The 16722-nt window shown below is 45.0% G+C and overlaps 3 protein-coding genes across 3 annotated transcripts in view; 2 read left to right on the plus strand and 1 right to left on the minus strand.

The window, feature by feature from the left end:
* samd14 (sterile alpha motif domain containing 14) overlaps positions 1–4839 on the plus strand; it is a gene marked incomplete at both ends in the record, with an annotated part of 7889 nt that extends 3050 nt beyond the window's left edge. Inside the window, 6 exons of the mRNA XM_083896443.1 lie at positions 1–5; positions 264–332; positions 3699–3822; positions 4014–4109; positions 4204–4362; positions 4699–4839. The exon at positions 1–5 is cut by the window's left edge and continues 71 nt beyond it. Coding sequence (XP_083752569.1) covers positions 1–5; positions 264–332; positions 3699–3822; positions 4014–4109; positions 4204–4362; positions 4699–4839 — 594 coding nt within the window. The remainder of the gene's footprint in view (positions 6–263; positions 333–3698; positions 3823–4013; positions 4110–4203; positions 4363–4698) is intronic.
* Positions 4840–7062: 2223 nt separating this feature from the next.
* On the plus strand, positions 7063–11474 carry btr30 (bloodthirsty-related gene family, member 30; the record flags this gene model as incomplete). Its single annotated transcript, XM_083896444.1, has 12 exons — positions 7063–7176; positions 7837–8250; positions 8415–8519; positions 8602–8697; positions 9006–9239; positions 9458–9620; positions 9743–9835; positions 9958–9984; positions 10132–10158; positions 10250–10425; positions 10929–11084; positions 11271–11474. 12 exons carry the CDS (start codon positions 7063–7065, stop codon positions 11472–11474), a joined length of 1809 nt encoding a protein of 602 aa, XP_083752570.1.
* Positions 11475–12792: 1318 nt separating this feature from the next.
* ube2m (ubiquitin conjugating enzyme E2 M) overlaps positions 12793–16722 on the minus strand; it is a gene marked incomplete at its 5' end in the record, with an annotated part of 4553 nt that continues 623 nt past the window's right edge. Inside the window, 5 exons of the mRNA XM_083896445.1 lie at positions 12793–13511; positions 13603–13666; positions 13985–14088; positions 14183–14221; positions 16469–16563. Of these exons, the coding sequence (XP_083752571.1) occupies positions 13371–13511; positions 13603–13666; positions 13985–14088; positions 14183–14221; positions 16469–16563 (443 nt within the window). The 3' untranslated portion in view covers positions 12793–13370. The remainder of the gene's footprint in view (positions 13512–13602; positions 13667–13984; positions 14089–14182; positions 14222–16468; positions 16564–16722) is intronic.

Consider the following 16722-nt stretch of genomic DNA (forward strand, 5'->3'; position numbering starts at 1 on the left):
CTGGGGTGAGACACACAAACACACACACACACACACACAGAGACACACAAACACACACACACACACACACACAGAGACACACAAACACACACACACACACACACACAGAGACACACACACACACACACACACACACACACACACACAGAGATGTTACTTCATGACTGTCATGACACACAATAATTGTGTGTCTCTGTGTGTGTGTGTGTGTGTGTGTGTGTGTGTGTGTGTGTGTGTGTGTGTGTGTGTGTGTGTGTGTGTAGGGTGACTCTCAGACGTTCTTACATCAGGAGAAAAGACAAAGATAAATCCAGACTCTCTGTTGGCAGCAGGTGAGTTTGACCTTTGACCTTTGACCTTCAGCTATGATTCAAACTTAACTCTTCAGGGTCTGTTTCACAAACAGGTTCAACAAACTCTGAGTTTAACCCTGAACTCTGACTTGATCGACTCTGAGAAAAGAAACTCTGAGTTTTCAGAACAGCTGATTTGAGTTAGTTTGTTCAACTCAGAGTAGTTTAATCTGGAGTTAAGCTTGTGCACCACAAGTATAAACAGACAGTATGAATGGAGCCCTGATCCAACGAGTCACCATGACAACGAGGAAGAGGAGGGTGATGTTCTCATACAGTGAGTTTGAGCATGTTTTAGAAGGAAGTGTAATCACTGCTGCATCAGAGAGAGACAACACTGATGATGATGAGGAAGTTTAAATGTCGTCATTTGCACAATCACAATAATATTAAAAGAATTATAGATTATTAATGTATTTATTTAGGTGTAATCCCTCGGGGGAGAAGCGCAACATAAAAAAACATAAAAACATTGTTCAAACAGGTAAAACCTCAGTATAATCTCATGAGATTAACCTCATTTTGATCATGTTTTACATAAAGTAAATATAAAGTGTCTGTTTGACTGTACAGTTGTTTTATCACCAACATAATGATGTTTTCACACATAAATGACTTCTCATTATTTATATCACGTTCAAGTGATCTGCATCTATGACGTTCTATAGAAGGAACATTTGTAAATTTGTAAGTAAAAAAATTTAATTTAACTGCAGCTCAACAAAGTTTCTACTGTGATGTGAGAGCGTGACTCTGGTTGTTAATGTTGTAAATGTAAGGACTGATTATTATGTTGTGAATGTAAATGATGAACTGTGACGTGAAACAGTTCTGCTCAAAAAGAAAAGTGTGTAAATGTAAGAACATCTATGAAGTCTGATAATCATCTCATGACCAATATTTAATTATCTGCACAGTAATGATGCACCTTCATCCACACGATCACTGTCAAAAGGACATGGTTGTGAAAATAGTCTCCACCTAATATAACTTCTAATGTAGACGCAGAACAGACGCAGAACAGACGCAGAACAGACAGAAATATACTACGACAGAACTCTGCTGACTGAATGAATGAGGAAATCAAATACTAGTGTGTCTGAAAGAGGGCGGAGTCAGAGAGAAACTCAAGGTTTGTTGAGAAAAACCTGCTCCAGACCAGGTTATGTTCAAAGAGCATGTTACCATGGTAACTGACCAAGAGGTCAAGTTACCATGGTAACTGACAGAGAGGTTAAGTTACCGCGGTAACTGACAGAGAGGTCAAGTTACCGCGGTAACTGACAGAGAGGTCAAGTTACCGCGGTAACTGACAGAGAGGTCAAGTTACCAGGGTAACTGACCGAGAGGTCAAGTAACCGCGGTAACTGACAGAGAGGTCAAGTTACCGCGGTAACTGACAGAGAGGTCAAGTTACCAGGGTAACTGACCGAGAGGTCAAGTAACCGCGGTAACTGACAGAGAGGTCAAGTTACCGCGGTAACTGACAGAGAGGTCAAGTTACCAGGGTAACTGACCGAGAGGTCAAGTAACCGCGGTAACTGACAGAGAGGTCAAGTTACCGCGGTAACTGACAGAGAGGTCAAGTTACCGCGGTAACTGACAGAGAGGTCAAGTTACCGCGGTAACTGACCGAGAGGTCAAGTTACCAGGGTAACTGACAGAGGTTAAGTTATCTCTCTCTAGAGTTTCTCCTCTTTCTCTGGTTTGACTTTCTTCTCTTTGTGAAACGGAAAACTCAGTTTCCCTCATTTCAGGTTTAACAGACTCAGAGTTTTCACTAAACCTGCTTTGTGAAACAGACCCCAGTTTAAACAACATCAACAACAACAACAACAACAACAACAACAACGACATCATCATCAACAACAACAACATAATCATCATCAACAACAACATCAACAACACCAACACCAATATCAACAACAACATCATCATCAACAACAACAACAACATAATCATCATCAACAACAACATCAACAACACCAACACCAACATCAACAACAACAACAACATCAACAACATCAACATCAACAACAACAACAACAACATCAACAACAACAACATCATCATCATCAACAATAACAACATCAACAACATCAACAACAACAACATCATCATCAACAATAACAACATCAACAACAACAACATCATCAACAACAACAACAACAACAACAACAGTCTCACTGTAGCTAAAAGCACAACAACCTTGCATAGCGACCCCTACTGATCAGGTGTGAAATTGCAGTGTGTATCCGTCACCACGACACAGAAGTATGAAGACTCAGGCGTCTCCGTGGTTACGCATAGAAGTTGAATGTGGCCTTAAATGTGTGTGTGCAGCTCTACACTGCCCCCTGCTGGACACACATGATTTTAACATGAATGCTGAACTCTCACTCTTTACAAGAGGACGCAAGCTTTTCAATTATAGAACACCTACTTAACCTAACCTAACTAACCTACTTAACCTAACCTAACTAACCTACTTACTTAACCTAACCTAACTAACCTACTTAACCTAACCTAACTAACCTACTTAACCTAACTAACCTACTTAACCTAACCTAACCTACTTAACCTAACCTAACTAACCTACTTAACCTAACTAACCTACTTACCCTAACCTAACTAACCTACTTAACCTAACCTAACCTACTTAACCTAACCTAACTAACCTACTTAACCTACTTAACCTAACCTAACTAACCTACTTACCCTAAGCTAACCTAACTAACCTACTTAACCTAACCTAACTAGCCTACTTACCCTAACCTAACTAACCTACTTAACCTACTTAACCTAACCTAACTAACCTACTTACCCTAACCTAACCTAACTAACCTACTTAACCTAACCTAACTAACCTACTAACCCTTACCTAACCTAACTAACCTACTTAACCTAACCTAACTAACCTACTTAACCTAACTAACCTACTTACCCTAACCTAACCTAACTAACCTACTTACCCTAACCTAACTAACCTACTTAACCTACTTAACCTAACCTAACTAACCTACTTACCCTAACCTAACCTAACTAACCTACTTAACCTACTTAACCTAACCTAACTAACCTACTTACCCTAACCTAACCTAACTAACCTACTTAACCTAACCTAACTAACCTACTTACCCTAACCTAACGTAACTAACCTACTTAACCTACTTAACCTAACCTAACTAACTTACTTACTTAACCTAAGCTAAGAGCTGATTCACTTCTTCTCGTCATGTTTTTTTGTTTTGTATGAACGCTGCATTTAGAAAAGGAGACTTGACCTCTGACCTCTGACCTCTGACCTCTGACCTCTGACCTTTGACCTTTGACCTCTGACCTCAGGGATCTGTCTCAGAGTCCGTCTCGATCGTCCGGCTCCTTTGTCTCATTCTCCTGGTTCTCTGAAGGACGAGGGACACTGTCCCCCCAAGACCCCCCGTCCTCTCCACACAGGTCTCTGTCACAGGTACACACACACACACACACACACACACACACACACACACACACACACACACACACACACACACACACACACACACACACACACACAGTTTAATGCAACTTTTTACTCTGCATGTGTGTGTGTGTCTGTGTGTGTTTGTGTGTCTGTGCGTGCGTGTGTGTGTCTGTGTGTGTGTGTGTGTGTGTATGTAGGAGTCGTCTCTCAGTGAAGATTTCTCTCCAACTGTTGACTCCGCCTCCTCCAGATCCTCTCACCCGTATCACACACTGTCTCAGTCGTCTGATGAGGTAACACACACACACACACACACACACACACACACACACTCACACACACAGCTCTGATGTCATCAGTCACATGACCATGTGTCGCCCCCCTCAGCCCGGTGAAGAGTACTGCAGTGGTGGCGTGTGGGCGTGGTCGACTCAGCAGGTTTGTCAGTGGCTGCGAAGACTCAACATGGACGAATATGTCCCAGAATTCAGTGCGAGAGACGTGGACGGTGAGCAGCTGCTGCAGATGGACGGCAGCAAGCTGAAGGTGAGGATGACCATGGTGAGGTCAGAGGTCAGAGGTCAGGAGTCAGGGATCAGAGGTCAGAGGTCAGGGATCAGAGGTCAGGGATCAGAGGTCAGGGTTAGGGATCAGAGGTCAGGGGTCAGAGGTCAGGGATCAGAGGTCAGGGATCAGAGGTCAGGGTTAGGGATCAGAGGTCAGGGATCAGAGGTCAGGGGTCAGAGGTCAGGGATCAGAGGTCAGGGATCAGAGGTCAGGGTTAGGGATCAGAGGTCAGAGATCAGAGGTCAGGGGTCAGAGGTCAGGGATCAGAGGTCAGGGTGGTGTGAGCGTGCTCAGTGTCTCCGTGTGCGTCCTCAGGCTCTGGGCGTGGTCAGCTCGTCAGATCGCAGTGCGTTGAAGCGTCACATCAAAGACTTCCACATGGTGGCAGCAAAGGAGAGAAAAGCTGCAGAGAAACAACGAAGAAGAAAAAGAGAGCAGGAGCAGCGCAAGAACTGACCATGACCACCAGGGGGAGACACCTGTTATTCTTTCATTCAACAAACAGAATAAAATACAAACATGTAAAAACAATATTTTTAAATGAACAAAGGAAGTTTACACTGTTGTCTTTGTGTTTTGTCCTTCAGAGCCACTGTACTGAAGACACACACACACACACACACACACACACAATCAATGTGTGTTAATAAAATCAGGATTAAACTTTGAGAAGAAATCAAGAATAAAAAGCCTGTGAGATTTAGGGTGAATTCCAATTCTTTCTTAATCCTCAATCTCATAAATGTTCTCCCTTTAGTCCAAGTTCTGTCCTGATTCTCAGATAAATTAAGTTGAGTCAAGTTTACGGGCTGTATCGCCCTCAATATTCAGATTTTCAGAGACCACCCTTGGGAGCAAGGTCTACCCAGAATGCATTGCATGTTTTCACATAACAAAGATGGCGTCAAAAGCAGCGAAACGAGTACGATACAAATATAAGTATTTTCTTTGTTAATAGAGATATAAAAATGATCTTAGTTTAGGCCCATATTATGGATTACTGACGTCATTGTTGCGTAACATTTATTTTTATTTGACCATCTTTTGTCAATAGTCGGCCGGTGTGGTTTACTTTTCAATAAGTCGTGGTGTGTGGTAACTGTCAGCTGAATATTTGTATGAGTATCATCTTATAACTAACTGACAACCTAATAACTTGACTGACAAACGGATCAGAATAAATAATCCTGACGTAAATGTCTTCTTCTTCTTCTTCTTTTTTGGAGTTGACAGACTGGACGCAGCTTTGGTGTTATTCTGCCCCCTACAGTCTGAAGACGTATCTGCATTTAAGGGGTGTCCCATTTCTAAGTGACAAAATAACCCTCAACACTTGGTTTTGAGGGTTATTTAAGATTAAGGGTTAAGATTAAGGGTTAAGATAGGAATTGGAATTGACCCAAAGTCTAACCTGAAAAAGAAGGTTTTTATAAAATATGATCAAAGTTAACACACACACACACACACACACACACACACACACACACACACACACACACACACACACACACACACACACACACACACACACACACACACACACACACACACACACACACACACACAGCAGGAATGTCCTCAGTCCTGTCCGTCAACAAAAAAAACCCATCTGTGAAGGTGTTCAAATGTCAGGAAATGATCACACACACACACACACACACACACACACACACACACACACACACACACACACACACCGACACACACACACACACAGTGGTTGTGTAACGTCTCAAACTCACCTGACAACTTTCTGCACCTGTCATCAAACATGTATGAGACTCCGCCCACTGATGACATCACAGACTGACAGGAAGTGACTGAAACCTGAGTTTCAGGATTTCAGAGTGACAGAGTGAAGGTAAGAGAGTGTTTGTGTCTTTAAATGTTTCAATGTTTCAATGTAAAGTCAACGTGGTTCAGTCCAGGCTAATCTAATCTAATGTAATCTGATCTAATCTGATCTAATCTGATCCACTTTCATTCAATTTGAAACCACTTTTAATCTGGTTTGGACTCAGACTCACTGAGTGCAGGTGAGATTTACCACAGTGTTAGCCTAACCTAGCTTAGCTTAGCCTAGCCTAGCTTAGCTGAAAACAGACAGGACCACAGTGTTCTTCTTCTTCTGGTGTTGGACCACAGAAGAAGAAGAAGAAGAAGAAGAAGAAGAAGAAGAAGAAGAAAAGACCAGATCAGAATGAACATGAACGTCCTCTGAACACATGAGACCAACAGTGAGGAGAAGGAGCTGCTGATGATCATCAGTGCAGCATGGTGGCGCTAGAGTCATGATGATGATGATGATGATGATGAATTCTTCTCATCTTCAGACAAATGCTTCACAACTCACTGGACTGTACCATTACTGTTACCCCCCTAAAGAGTGGGAGTCACATATAAGTGTTCACCTGATTTAAGTGGTCTGATGTGGTCTGAAGTGGTCTGATGTGGTCTGATGTGGTCTAAAGTGGTCTGATGTGGTCTGAAGTGGTCTGATGTGGTCTGAAGTGGTCTGATGTGGTCTGATGTGGTCTAAAGTGGTCTGATGTGGTCTGATGTGGTCTGATGTGGTCTAAAGTGGTCTGATGTGGTCTGATGTGGTCTGATGTGGTCTAAAGTGGTCTGATGTGGTCTGATGTGGTCTGATGTGGTCTCCTCCTCCAGCATCAGTAGACCATGGCAGAGGCATCATCTCCAGACTTGTTCTCAGAGCAGGAGTTAACCTGCTCCATTTGTCTGGATCTGTTCAGTGAACCTGTTTCTACTCCATGTGGACACAACTTCTGCCAGGTAACATCTACACTCTCTGGTCCTGGTCTTGGTCTTGGTCCTGGTCCTGGTCTTGGTCCCAGTCCCGGTCCCGGTCTTGGTCTTGGTCCTGGACCTGGACCTGGACTTGGACTTGGACTTGGACCTGGACCTGGACCTGGTCCTGGTCCTGGTCCTGGTCCTGGTCCTGGTCCTGGTCCTGGACCTGGTCTTGGTCCTGGTCCTGGTCCTGATCTTGGTCCTGGACCTGTTCCTGGTCTTGGTCCTGGACCTGAACCTGGACATGTTCCTGGACCTGGACCTGGTCTTGGTCCTGGTCTTGGTCTTGGTCTTGGTCCTGGTCCTGGTCCTGGTCTTGGTCTTGGACCTGGACCTGGACCTGGACCTGGACCTGGACCTGGACCTGGACCTGGTCTTGGTCTTGGTCCTGGACCTTTTCCTGGTCCTGGTCCTGGTCCTGGACCTGGTCCTGATCTTGGTCCTGGACCTGTTCCTGGTCTTGGTCCTGGACCTGGACATGTTCCTGGTCCTGGTCCTGGACCTGGTCTTGGTCCTGGTCTTGGTCTTGGTCTTGGTCCTGGTCCTGGTCTTGGACCTGGACCTGGACCTGGACCTGGACCTGGTCTTGGTCTTGGACCCTTTCCTGGTCCTGGTGTGACGTGTCCATGTCGCCCCCTACAGGCCTGTATCGGTGGTTACTGGGCGTCCAGCTCAGTGTGGACGTGTCCTCTGTGCAAACATCACTATGAAGAACGTCCTCATCTCAGCGTCAACAAAGTCTTCGCTCTGATCTCAGATAACTTCAGAGTGGCTCGTTACGGAGAGGCGGGGTTACCCAAGTCTCCGCCCAGCCTGGAGGCGTCGGCCCCGGCGGGCTCCGCCCCCTCTGCGTCAGGTGAAGACGCGGTGTGGTGTGACGTGTGCACAGGTGTGAAAGAGCCGGCCGTCAGCTCCTGCCTCACCTGCACAGCCTCCTACTGCTGTGAGCATGTGCAGCCACATCACGCCTCCATCTTCTACTCCAAACACTCACTCATGGACCCACAGGAGGCGCTGAGGGGGCGCACCTGCTCCCTGCACCGCCGCCTGCTGGAGGTGAGTGGAACTACACTGTCATCTGTGAATATAGAAGAACACCTAGTCAACAACAGTTACTCCATGGATCCATAAGGTTTTCTGAAACATTGAATCATCAAGAAAAGAATGAATGTTTCTGTGTGTGAGCAGCAGGGGGCGCTCTCTCCTTGTGTCTTTTGCAGGTTTACTGTCAGACGTGTCAGAGCTGCATCTGTGCCATCTGTGTCCTGGACCAACACCGCACACACAAAACTGTGTCGGTGCAAACAGAGCGACTCAGCAAACAGGTACAGACCACGCCCACCTGCCGCCACGATGTCACTGCTGAGCCAATCAGACGCCGTGATTCTTCTTCACCTGTGTGCTCAGAAACAGGTGGCGAGGACGGAGCAGGTGATCGTGAACCGCATCAGAGAGCGTGAGATCCACGTCAGCGAGCTGAGGAGGAAACTGGAGGGAGTCAAGGTGTTAGCATCTCATTTAAGATAAGATAAGATAAGATAAGATAAGATAAGACAAGATAAGATAAGATAGCTTTATTTATCCCACAGTTTCAGCAGCTCCGTATACAGATGAACAATTACACAATGTTATAAAAACTGTACATAGAAAGAAATAAGATAAGAGTGAATGTAAATAAGGTGCGTATTTGGTTCAGGTAAAAACAGGTAAAAACAGAACAGTTTAAAAAAAAAAAAAAACTGTAAACAATTTGCATCTCATTTGCATACGCGATCACGTTCCAAACGTTTTTCACCGTTTTTGTTTTTCAGAACTACGCAGACGGAGAGCGAGGAGACGTAGAGAACCTGCTGGACCTTCTGTCCAGGTCTCTGGACCGGATCCGTACCCAGGTGGTGGGTGGGGTCCAGGACCAGCTGGACACTGTCATGACAAAGGGGGAGGGGCTGGTCAGCCGCCTGGAGGCGGAGCTAAAGCAGCTGGCGGACCGCAGGGCCACATTGGAGGTCCAGGCCATCAGTCAGGATCACATCGGCTTCCTGCAGGTGAGACACACAGGAAGTGAGGGGTGGTTCCTGTGGGCGGAGCTTATGTCTCAGTGGACGGTCTCCTTAGCACATGTTAGCATATGTTAGCATCATGGATGTAGCTCCGCCAGAAAATGGATGAATGTTTGCAGTGCCACGAGTGGTCTTCAAGGCAGAGGGGGCGGAGCTCCATCTCCCATGATGCTCTGACCTTTGACCTGGTCATGTGTCCTCAGAGTTTCCAGGACGCCACAGCTTCTCTGGAGGACGACAACAAAGAGGACGAGGACGAGGACTTCTCTCTGCACTTCTATCTGACCGACGTGAAGACGTCGCTGACCGAGGTCAAGGACAAGATGGACGACATCAGGATGGGGGAGGAGTCAACCAGAGGCTCCTGTGAGATCAGGGTCAAGGGTCAGGGGTTCTTCTTAGAAAGTGTCGGCCATCTTGGCTGATGTTTCATGGTGTGCGGGGCACTGACTTTTCCTGTTGATGAAAGAGCTCTTTGTTTCCTGCAGTTTCCTCTGGTGACCACATGATGGCAGCAGAGAGCATGATGAGTCTGAGAGGAAGTACAGCAAGTCTGAGGAAGAGTCAGTGGTCCCTGAGAGGTCAGACATACTAACACACACACACACACACACACACGTACACACACACACACACACACACACACACACACACACACACACACATAATTTGAAAGGACTCATTTATTCCCTGTTCTTTTCAGAGTTGAAAAAAAGCAAAGCAGTCTCAGGTTAGTGTGTGAGTGTGTGTGTGTGTGTGTGTGTGTACGTGTGTGTGTGTGTCTGTCTGTCTGTCTGTCTGTCTGTCTGTCTGTGTGTGTCTATGTTTGCGTGTGTGTGTGTGTTTGTAATAAATAAACATTGTTTTGTTTCATCAGGTCATAAAAAGGCTCGTGTCTACATGGGTGAGTCTTTAACAATGAACTATTCTGTCATCAATAATGTCAGTGTGCTGAGGTGTGTGTTGTGTTGTGTTGTGTTGTGTTGTGTGTTCAGAGGACGTGTGGTTAAACCCTGTCACTGCATATCCGTTCCTGATTCTGTCTGAAGACAGAAAACAAGTGAAACGAGGAGAAAAACTTCAGTTTTACAGAAACAGCCCTCACAGATTTGATGTTTGGTCCTGTGTGTGCGCAAAAGAGGGTTACAACTGTGGACGACACTACTGGGAGGTACACACACACACACACACACACACACACACACACTGTTACAACTGTGGACGACACTACTGGGAGGTACACACACACACACACACACACACACACACACACACACACACACTGTTACAACTGTGGACGACACTACTGGGAGGTGTACACACACACACACACACACACACACACACTGTTACAACTGTGGACGACACTACTGGGAGGTACACACACACACACACACTGTTACAACTGTGGACAACACTACTGGGAGGTGTACACACACACACACACACACACACACACTGTTACAACTGTGGACGACACTACTGGGAGGTACACACACACACACACACACAGACAGACAGACACACACTCACCTGTGTGTGTCTGTGTGTGTCTCTCTGTGTGTGTCTGTCTCTCTCTGTGTGTGTGTGTGTGTGTGTGTGTGTGTGTCTGTCTCTCTCTGTGTGTCTGTCTCTGTGTGTGTGTGTGTGTGTGTGTGTGTGTGTGTATGTCAGGTGTCAGTCGGGGAGAATAAGGACTGGAAAGTGGGCGTGGTCAGTGAGTCAGCTCAGAGGAAAGGTCTCTTTGACATGAGTCCTTCTAACGGATATTACGCCATCTGGTGGAGCGGCAGTCAGCTCAGAGCTCTGACCACACCCCCTCTGACCAAGGTGAGAACAACACACACACACAGTAAATCAGTGATCCTCTGCTGCTCCCTGTGGTCAGTCTGTGTCATGTCAGTGTTGGAGCTCAGAGAGTTGATCATGTGACGCAGAGATGATTCAGTCTTTGGTTCATTGTTAAAGGCTGTGAGCAGCAGGGGGCGCTCATGACCCTGTGTGTGTGTTCTGCAGGTGAAGAACCCGCCCAAGCTGCGTCAGGTGGGCGTGTTCTTGGACGTGGACGTGGGTCAGGTTTCATTCTTTAACGCCAAGTCTGGATCAGAGATTTACTCTTTTAACTCATCTGAGTTCACACAGAGAATGTTCCCTCTGCTCGGGACTGGAGACAAAGAGGTTCCTCTGGTTCTCATGACAACACAGCATCATCATCAGTGACATCATCATCATCATCATCATCAGAGACAAAGAGGTTCCTCTGGTTCTCATGACAACACAGCATCATCATCAGTGACATCATCATCATCATCAGTGACATCATCATCATCAGTGACATCATCATCATCATCATCATCATCACATGACCGATGCTTTAAAAAGTTTTAAAGTAAAGTTTCTAAATGTTTGTCCTGAAGATGAAGCTCAGTGTGAACGATGACATCATCAGTGTGTTTGGGTGTGACCACAGTGACCTCTAGTGGACAGAAACATGGGCTGTTTTTGTTTGAGTGAAATAAATGTCATCATTAAATCATTAAAATAAAACATGTCATGTTTGTTTTAGTGTGACGCCCCCTTATGGTCAAATGAGTAACTGCAGCTAAACTCACTCTTCAGGGTCGATGGTCACTTATGTCCTCGCTTTTGGCCTCAGGTCAGCTGGGATTGGCACCAGCAACCGCTGTGAGCCTCATGGAGGATAAAGCACTAGATGAATGAATGAGACAGACAGAGAGAGAGAGAGACAGACAGACACAGACAGAGAGAGAGACAGACACAGACAGACAATGAATGAATGGTTTTCTGTTCCTCCTGAAGCGAAATATATAGTAGAAATATACTGAACAGCCACCAGAGGGCGACGGCACAGCTTGGTTTGTCACATGACGATAAACTCTTTTGATTGACAGCTGCTGTGGGCCAATAGAAGCCTGCTTTTTCATTTCCTCTTCATGGTCACGTGACCATATGATGGACCTCTAAACAGGAAGTGATGTCACAATAGTTGGAATCATTCAAGTTAATCTTTTATTTAACATAAATCATATTGCAGTCAATGTGAACAGCTGGGGTTTCAATATACACAAGAAATTCCTAACATTCAAACCCCTCCCCTATATAGCCCCGCCCACAATGACCCTCCCACCCCAGCCAGCAAAGTGAAAACCCCGCCTCTCCTCGCCATTAACCTGCTCCTTTAAAACATAAGGACCGCCCCCCCCCAATGACAGCTTGATAAGAAGCTCCGCCCCTTGATGCTGAGTGTGTGTGTGTAACTTTGCAGCAAACTCCTAAACCAATCAGTGTTGATGTGTTCTGTGAGGTCAGGACGTCCTGTCAGGTGACCTGCGGGTCCTCTCCCTAGCCCCTCCCACGCTGACAGGCCCCTCCCACTCAAACATCACCCTCCTCTCTCTGCCACATGCTCCTGGTGTGACTTGCAAGCCCCGCCCCCTCCAAATCTCTATTTTGTCTCTTGTCCCGCCCACCCTGACACACAAGAGCCCCTCCCACTCTAAAAAACCCGCCCCCACGGCTCCAACACATAAAAGTTTTTTCTTTTTTTTTTTTTTCTTTAAATGGTACATGCTCCTCCCACATGAACAAGCCCCACCCACTCTGACTTCATGTGGTCAGGTGACAAGAACAGTGAATGTCGTGTTTGGAGTTTGCTGAAGTTTGAGTGACAGACAAGCATATGGCGGCAAAAGGGAGGTAGGCGTGTCCTCGTGACCTCCTGTGTGATGTCAGGTGACACGTGAAAAAAACAAAATCAAACACCAGAGGGCGCTGCAGCGTTCAGCCAATCATTGAATCACCTGAGCAGCAAACACCCCCCCCCCCACCTTCATCACCATCATCATCATGGCCTGAGGCCACCGCTCTCTGTCGGCCATCTTTGTGAGTCCAGGTGGGCGTGTCCCCCTGTGGCGTGTAAACGGTTGAAATAAAAGAGAGAAAAAAAAGGCGGGGAGGAGAAGGGGCGTGTCTTCGTCTTTTGTTTTAAAACAGAAAAGCGTCCTGTGGCGTGCTGCGATCTGACGCCACCGCAGCTGCTCCTGGGACAGGGGGAGGGGCTGGGACAGAGGGGGAGGGGTGTGAAGGGGGCGTGTCTTATTTCAGACACCTCTCAAAGTAGGTGGCGCCCACGTAGCCTCCTCTCAGAGAGCGGTGGACGTTCTGCTCAAAGAGTCGTCGGTTTGTCTGAAGAACCTCAGCTGCCTCTTTGTTCAGAGGGTCCTCAGGGTTAGGCTCCTGTAGGGGGCGCCACACACACACACACATTTAACACTGACCACGTGTGTGAGTGAGTGTGCGAGTGTGTGTGCGAGTGTGTGTGACTCACTAGAAACAGATACTGTAGACCATAGATGATGGAGTTAACTGTCAACACAGGTTTCCAATCCTCTCTGTGAACACACACACACACACACACACACACACACACACACACACACACACACACACACACACAGTATGTATACATGTACACAAATACATATATAATGTATATAATGTTATTATACATATATAATATGTATAATAACAATAATAACTAGAAAAGCACTCGGAGAGCACAGACCTCCACAGAACAACTGTGCTAAAAACAGTGCTAACGTTTTGGAGATGTGTGTGTGTGGGGGCGTGTGTGTGTGGGGGCGTGAGTGTGTGTGGGGGCGTGAGTGTGTGTGGGGGCATGTGTGTGTGTGTGTGTGTGTGTGACTCACCTGAGGATATTTAAGCAGACGTTTCCCTCCAGGTCGATGTTCGGGTGATAAACCATCGTCTCACACTTGACCTTTGGAGGGTCGTGAGGGTAACCCTGTCCTACCTACAGACACACACACACACACACACACAGTTTTTACTTTAACACCATCAAAAAGCTACGAACACACACACACACACACACACACACACCTCACCTTAAAGCTGAAGACAAACTTTCCTCCTTTGTAAAAACCCTGAGACAAAAAGACAGAAAAGAGTTTTTCAGTTTATCATCATCATCATCATCATCATCTTCATCATCATCTTCATCATCTTCATCATCTTCATCACCTTCACCATCATCATCATCTTCTTCATCATCACCATCATCACCATCATGGTGATGAAGATGATGATGAAGATGTTGAATGTTTTAAAAACATTTAGATAAGAAAAGTCCTCATGTATAAATTAGGGATCGACCAATTATCGGCCAGACCGATAATATCGGCCGATATTCGGCATTTTTGCAATAATCGGCATCGGCCGTTTTTTCACCGATAACCGATATAATTTTATTAATGTATTTTAAAATGCGCTCCTTTGGCTCTGATGCAGCGTCTCTGCCTGAAGTCACCACTCTCTTGGTTGTGTCACAATGTCCCGCCCACAACCCTCACTGATTGGCTACTTGGCGCAAGTGAGTCAGTGACAGCCAATCAGTCCACACTGAAGCCTCTACATGCAGCACCACAGACACAGAGGAGAAGCTGCTCCTGTGAGCAGCAGAAAGGTAAGACAGTGAGAGTCTAAGTTTCAAAGCATGCAACTCTAGGATGAAGTTTTAAAAAACACCACAACCTTATCCTCTAGTATAAGGAGGAAAACCTGTGCTTTGGCTCTGGAGATTAAACTACTTCAACACGTTTACCGCTACATTATAATTGCCGTGGCTGCTTTAGAGCTGGGGACAGACGCACAATAATAATAGGAGACACTTACGGTTATCATTACTTTGTGGGAATAATTCATCTCATAACGTGTCTCACCCTGTGAAGCGGCTCCCGGTTTATCAATAAACACCCGCTGTGATTATAGACTATAAGTTTAACAGCACACGTTAACGTGTCCTTGTTTGTTTTCAGTCTCTCCATCAGCGCTCTCTCTTTTTTCAATCAATAAATTAACCATCGCGTCTACAACTCACGTGTGTAAAGTAGACTTTGTTTTAATTTCCAATAGCCAAGTGCCTTATTCTTATTTATGTTATATGACAGTTCTAAGCACAAGAGTGTACATTTAATGTTCTGAGATTCCAAATATGACTTAATTTCTCTAAATATATAAATAAATATAATAATAAATAAGGAACTATAAGTGAAAAACTCTGTTAAGCACTGAAAGTTGTGTCTTTATTTACTCATTATGCTGTTTTATGTAAAATTTGACATAAATAACTATTACATCTATAACATGAATGTAGTGAGCCAAGGTTCAGGCCACCCTCTTTATTGGTTTGCTCTTAATCAGGCTGAATCAGTTGTAGACTACCTGAGAGAACATAAGACGTCATTAATTAAATGTTATTCATGTAGGCTATCATAAGAATATTATGTTGTGGAAGTTTAATAGACAGTTTTGCTCTAATAAATTAATGTATATTTACTCTTTTTTAATTCTCACTCTTTCTTTTTGTCTCTCTTTCTCTAAATCCTCATTACAGATGGATGGATCCAAGAAGTGGGTGAAAAGTACAGTATGGCAGTATTTCACAAAGCCAACCACAGGAAGAGCAGAGTGTAATACCTGCAAAGATATTAATGACTATGTTATTATGTTAATTATGTGTTCATGTTATTTTACAAAAAGTTAATTTTGTCAGTGTAAACAAACAGTTTACTGTATTCATTTTAATAGGTGTGTTTCTCTAAATTTTGACACCAAAATGTTCATTTTTACTGCAAATAAATATCGGTTCTACATATCGGCTATTGGTTTCGCTTGGTTATTAATAATCGGTATCGGCCGTGAAAAACCCATATCGGTCGATCCCTAGTATAAATAGTACACAGATGGTGTACTCACAGAATGTGAAAAGTACGTACACAAAGTAATTATAAAGATTTATAAAAGTCATCAGAGGTTAATCTGAGCCTGTAAAACACTCTCTGACATCTTCATGAACAACATGACAAAAGTGTGTCAACTTATGATGAGAAAATATAGTTGTTTGTTTGTTTATTTGGAATTAGAGATAAATGTGAGGGTCGTGTTAATGTTGATCTGTGGTCACATGACTCATCGCGACAGCTGACACTAATCTGTTTTAAACTGGTGTTTCACCTCATACAGTGTTTTAATAACAGGACATTTATCACAGGTCAAAACAAATGATCACAGATTACAGTTTAAATATCTAATTAACCCTTTAATGGGACACGGCTATTGTGACTCTCAGCTGATTGGTTGAGTGAGAGGAAACAGGAAGTGAGCAAACCAACCTCGTCTGGTGAGATGATGAGTCTGAAGTTGAGGAGGTCGTCGTCGTCAGGGAAGTTGATCTCACACGTTTTTGGAAGGTTCAACTCATTGATGTCTAACAGAAGAAGAAGAAGAAGAGAAATGGATCAGTGACACAAACACGTTTAACCAGTCACCACACAGGTCAGTGAACGCCTCACCACACAGGTCAGTGAACGCCTCACCACACAGGTCAGCGAACACCACACAGGTCAGCGAACGCCTCACCACAGTC

The sequence above is a fragment of the Microchirus variegatus genome (assembly GCF_963457635.1).
Source record: "Microchirus variegatus genome assembly, chromosome: 10".
NCBI classification, from domain to species: domain Eukaryota; kingdom Metazoa; phylum Chordata; class Actinopteri; order Pleuronectiformes; family Soleidae; genus Microchirus; species Microchirus variegatus.